This window comes from Heliangelus exortis, chromosome 1 (assembly GCF_036169615.1).
Source record: "Heliangelus exortis chromosome 1, bHelExo1.hap1, whole genome shotgun sequence".
NCBI classification, from domain to species: domain Eukaryota; kingdom Metazoa; phylum Chordata; class Aves; order Apodiformes; family Trochilidae; genus Heliangelus; species Heliangelus exortis.
Genome location: NC_092422.1, coordinates 165,005,418 through 165,011,417, shown reverse-complemented (window position 1 = coordinate 165,011,417; position 6,000 = coordinate 165,005,418). Strand labels below are relative to the sequence as shown.

The 6,000-nt window shown below is 42.3% G+C and overlaps 1 protein-coding gene across 1 annotated transcript in view; it reads right to left on the bottom strand.

The window, feature by feature from the left end:
- Positions 1–923: 923 nt before the first annotated feature.
- The window catches only part of PPM1H (protein phosphatase, Mg2+/Mn2+ dependent 1H), a 130,968-nt gene continuing 125,891 nt past the window's right edge, over positions 924–6,000 (bottom strand). Inside the window, exon 10 of the mRNA XM_071733501.1 lies at positions 924–5,934. Within this exon, the coding sequence (XP_071589602.1) occupies positions 5,787–5,934 (148 nt within the window). The 3' untranslated portion in view covers positions 924–5,786. The remainder of the gene's footprint in view (positions 5,935–6,000) is intronic.

Below are 6,000 nucleotides of genomic sequence, written 5' to 3'. Positions count from 1 at the left end.
TCTGATACCAACAAAGCAGGCAAAACTGTGCCAAAGTTTATTCGCACAGCAATTTTAAGCTTGACTCAATGGTCAGGCTGCAATAATAAACTGTAGGATTTAGCAGGAGAGTGAGCAAGAACCAGAGTGAGAGTAACAAATGGCTTCTCTTTGCACCCTCTGTTAAAGCTCGGTGAATGCAATGGGCACATGGAGCATTTTAAAAAGTGGGGGAACAAATATTTTTGGTGTTCTTTTACTAAGTGCAAGGTGAGATAGGAATAAGGAGGACTGGTTGTGCTACAATGCAGTATTTCAAAGATCTAAGCAGTAGATCCATGCCCATCTCACAGTCTCTTGCTGGCAGCCAGGGTGGGTCTGTGCTGGTCCAGCGCAGAGATTGATGTTAGTTCCTGCATCTCTGGTACCTTCAAGTACATCTTTGGTTACTAAATAACCATGACATCTTGCTGGGGTGGAATCCAAAAATTCACCCTTGGTTTTACTAAACTTGGAGCAGAATTTGACTGTGAGTCCTAAGCAACTGGGGAGGAGGGATAAAATTATTCCAACTGTGTTGCCATTTAAAACATTACCCTCAGTGTCTCATGCCACAGAGAGCTGATAGCTGATGGCTTTGCACAGCTCTTCACTGAGTCAGAACATTGCAACTGGCAGCCTGAGCAATGAATTATAATCTCATGGAAGCATGCAGCTCACACAGTTATCCTACAACTGAACTCTTCCAGATCAACCCCTCCACTAATGCACCTCACAGGGATTCACTTCATTAAACTGAGTGAGACCTTTTGTCTGTGAATCATCCATTCCCCTGTATAGCAAAGTGTGCTGCTTCTCCATATTGCACAGTTAGTAACACACAAAGAGACTTAGGCACTCTCTGGGAAGAAGGCATAATAATAATGGTTATAGCTATAGATGGATATATATAATTTAAAATTTTATTTTAAAACTTTGTGCATACACTTCTTCAGCATCCTCCTCTTTAGTTCATTGCACTGAAAAGTTTCAAAAAACACAAAATATATCCCTTTACTAAACATTTTTGTTCTTACAAAAAGATTAACATTTCACAGTCACAAAGCAGAAGTACATTGGTCAAAAACATCTTCCTCCAGCAGGTTCTCCATTCTTCAGGACATATAAAACCCAGACAGTTGTACAGATCTCAAAACAAGATGACTTCTCGAATGAAGGAAAGGAAAAGGTGGCAGCTACTAAAACAAAAATAAATCAAAAATAAACCAAAAATAAATCCCAAACCAAAATAATTCACCTATGAAAGAACACCACCAGTAATGGTAAAAAAAAGGAAAAAAAAAAAAAAAAAAAAAGAGAGATGAGAGTGGAGGTGGACAAGGGCATCCTCCTTCAAGTACATCACAGGTAGAAGTACAGCAGCACAGTTACAGCATCATTTGGTCACTCTCTCTATGGCAGCCACATCACTTTATCTTCATCTAAGACACATGGAGGAAAACTATTTACACACCAAAAAAGCTGAGGAGGAACAGCAATTCCACAGTCTGCAATTATGTTTGACACAAAAATGCTGAAAGTATTTGTACATAAAATATAAAATAAAGTAAAACACTGAGGCAGGAAGAAGCACAGATTTGCTTGGAGTATGTAGTGTTCAACCAGCAAAAGTCAAAAGCCAAAATCCTCTCAAACATCAGGTGTGGTTCTTCAAAAATACCCTGGAGGCACAGAGCCAACTGTACCTCCCACACCTCTTCTCATAGTTTAACATGGAAGTAACTTTAACATGGAAATCCACTGCTAACTACAGACTCTGACCACTTCTCCTTTAGCTTGTTAGCCCTGTGGATATTTAGAATTTATAAAAAGAAAATAATAACTGTCTTCCTCCAGCATGAGGCCACTGAACATCATGAACATCAGCCCTCTCAGACAACACTCTTGTGTTCATGAAGGAAGCATCATTCCATTTATGTACCAAAAAGATGTTTGAGTGCCTTCTTGCCTAAGGTGTAAACAAAGTTTCTACGTACCTTCTTCAAATTAAACAAAGAAGAGTTTAGGCTGCAGTGCAAGAAAAAAAAAAATCTCTGAAATGGCTGTACTGCCTTCTGCAACACAAGAGAATCATAGAAGCTTCTTGGTTTCGAGTTTCTAGAAATTGGACTGGATTAGGTGCCAAAGGACAGTGTTACATTGCACTGCTGGCTACAATGAACCACATGGCACATCACCTGCTTCCCTTGGCCCTGTCCAGACAAGGCAAAAACTTGCCTGACTCTAAGCAGCTCCTACATACAGGCAAGGACACAGCACTGTGCAGAGCAATGTGAATACAGAGGTAACTCAGGACTGAGGTCCCTTGCTACTGAGGCTTGAACTATTTTAGATACTAAGGTAACTTCACTGGCAAAAAAACCCCAAACCAACCCATAGTGCTGCTGTTACTAAAATGCTGTGGCAAGGATGTAAAATTTGGAGTTGGTGCTTAAGTTGCCCCAGTCTGCTCCTAATGCAGGGGCTTCACTGGGCCCTAGAGCAGCTGAAAAGTCTCACATGGCAATACCCATCCTGTGCCTACCTGAACACTGGTATTGTGCACCATGGATCCTCCCTGCCATCAGTGATTTCTGACGTTGTGACTCCCCAAATAATTCAGCTTACAAAGGGAACTGGAAATGCTTTTAATTATTCTTCCTTCTCACACAATATTTCCTCAAGAAGTGACTGCTGCCTCCTAGTCACACGAGGCTTTGGTGTGTGCATGTATTTATACCATGCCTTGAAGCTGAGCACAGAGCACAGTGCAGGCACATCAGAAGCTCCCAGTGAAAGCAGGCAGAAGGGAAAGCCCAAGTGCTAACACAGCAGCACATCAGAGGAATGCCAGAGAGGATGCTCCAGGATGGCAAGCATGTAACTGTATAGAAGATACTTCATTAAAAAAAGGCAAAACAAAAAGCATCACAGCATAGCTTCAGTCACAGGCATCTGTGTAGGAAGCTTTTCATTACCCTTTAAAATTCTCAGAATTCATTAATTGATGCCAATCATTATTAATTGTTGATACTGTGCTTCCACCCTTTCCAGGAGAGGCTGTGAGAGCTAACAGAGTTCTGCCTGGGCACAGCCACTGCAGAGAAGCAGTCTGACTGTGCAGGCTGATTCACAAAGCCATACCAGCACCCTTGAGATTTTGCTATGAGAAATCACCAGCCTGTCTGCTCCCACCAAGTCACACACTCTGCTAACCCATCTCTCCAGAGGTACTTTTAAAAACACCCCTGAAGGAGAAGGTGCATTCTCCATGGCCTTGAGGTTTCACTTTTACATTTTGGCAAATGCTACACTGAAAATTTATTTCCACCACATTGTATTCAGTGGTTTTATCATGCCTGGCATTTGCACTGACACCACGTTACCAAATAATGAAGACCAACAGCTCATGGGCACTGAAATATTTGACTTGGGCTCACAGTTGGTACCAGCAAGCATCAGCTTCTTAGCTTTTCATACGACTCCACTGGAATTGCCAGCATTAGTTTCTTTGTGAAAAAGGACCTGAATTGCTAGAGGACAATACAACTGCATTTGCGAAGAGACAACAGGAGTTACACAGAGCATGAAAAGCATGTTTACAAGTTTATTAGGCAAAAAAAAAAAAAAAAAGAAAAAAAAAAAAGGAAAAAAAAGTGCAAGAGAAGATCTCTTGCTTAATCTTTAAAACATATGAGGAGCCATGTGAAAAACATTCTGGATTCCAGACCTCTCTTTTCACCCAGCTGCACACAGAAAAAGAGGCAAATGAAAAAAAAATAAAGTAAGGAAAGAATAGATAAAGCATGACAACACATAGTCAGATATGCCATTGATTTATGCTGAAGCTCTAGAATACAACACATTGGTGTTCTGCACAGCTTTATCACATGCAGGTCCCGGGGAATGCTTGGAACAGTTTTCAGGCTAAAATCATGCAGTTTGCTGCATGTTTGAGCCATTACACACTCTGTATTGCCTCCTCCCAACCTGAAACTCCTACTGTGTGTAGAGATTTAGAGCATGGGTAGCTTAAGCCCACCGGGTCAGTCCCACATGAGCTTCCAGGGGCAAAGCAACACAGCCCCGGAGCAGCCGTGCCGTGCCACACAGGCGCTGCGCAGTGTTCACAGAGCACAGGATGAATTGCAGACCTGGCAAGCTCCAGGCCATGCCTGCTCAGGAGAAAGTCTGCAAAGGGCACATTCTCCTCCTCCTCCTCCTCCTGCTTTGGAAAGGACACAACATTTGTGAGCTGCCTAGTCAGTGCCCTACAGTTCTGTCAGCTCCCTGTCTTTTGGCTCTCCAAGCAGCCGAAACCAGGTGAGCAGCTCCAAATGTGGTCTGAGGGCAAATCAGGTTGAAGTTGGCTCCTCAGCCAATCCAACCACCCGTAGTTAGAGCCTCCTGACTTTGTTTTTCCTTCAGTCCCTCCCAATGAAGTAAGAGTGCTGCCTGCTTGAAGAATAGGCAACCAGGTTAAGCTTCAGATTCGCTCACTTGTTTCCCTCCTGGAGTAATGCTTTCACTCTGATAACATTATACTTCATTTTTCCTTATTTAAATTAATTCATCACTTCTGAAAAAAAAGCTGCTGAAGCAAACCAAGGGCTTGCATCTACCACAGCGATCTTCTGATTCTTGACTACAGTCCTCAGTAGCAAGAGGACACAACATTATAAGATGTCACTTTCTGAGTAGCCAAAGGTATGCTGAATAATAAGTGAGGCAGGAAGAAGTTAAATGACTTTTAAATAGATTATTGTCTGGGTATTCAAATTGATAACAAGAACAATACCACCATTTCCAGTAGGAATCCATCTAAAAGTACACTCAGGAGCCCAAATAAATGTACTGAATCCCAACTGATGCAAAAGCTGTATGGTCAGGGATCCTTTCAACAGGATAAAGCAGGCAGAACCATTCAGTGAATGAAAAATCTCTGATCCCAAATAAACCATCGCCTCCAGGTAAATATCCCATAAAGCTGAGCTTGCGTGCTCTGTATAATCATGGTATGCACACAACAAGGAATCTGGACAAACAGCTCCTCACTCACACCAGAATAAATCTTCCCATCCAGAACTGTGACCTATTTCTCCTGGACAATTTTGCAGGTGGCTGTTTTAGCTGCAGTAAACAGGCAGAGTCACACTGAAAACAATTTCAGTTTTCCTACTAAAATACAGAAATATAGTCTGCTGAAGAAGAGACAGGAGAGGAAAATGGAGATTCGAAAGATTACACGTTTGAAGTTGTCCATAGGTAAATCATGAATGCAACTTTTTGAAAGAAGAAAACTTTTGAGTCTTATATATGTATATATAGGTACTTTTAAATGAGATGTAACCCAAGTCACCTCCTGAATATTTGAGGGTAGCTTTCAGGAGCTTCCTTAGCTTCTGGTACCCACTTCTACTTTCACAAGTGAAATGGCTCTCCCAAGCTACGTGGTAAACTGAGAAAAAACCTAATTCCCCACCTGGAGGGATGACAGAATCCATAATATGCTAGCAGCATTTAAATCCCATTCCTGTTAAGCACCAAAACCATTTCTATATGGAAATTGCAATCTTAAGGATAATCTTTAATCATATACAGTATATGTGCAGAGCCCTACCTTTCGGGCAGAAAAATACCCCTCCAGCATTAGTTTTGAATACATTACATCAATTGGAAGTGTCCTGGTCAGATCACCAAAACCATTGTCTCTTACAGGCCCTTTCCCCAAAAAGATCCCAAACCTATAACCACTCCTGGTGCTGCTTTCAGGACTGTTTGTTCCCGTGTATGAGAGGGATGACGTAGACAGAGATGTCATCTCCAGAGCCCAGCCTGTCGTTGGATATCCGCCAGCCCCGATCCTTCAGCACTCCCCTGGCTCGCATCACCAGGTCCTGCGCCGCCAGCGTGTACCTGTGGAAAAGGCAGAACACAGCCAGGGAAGTCTTCATGAGGGAATTGGGTTTTCATTTACTGCCC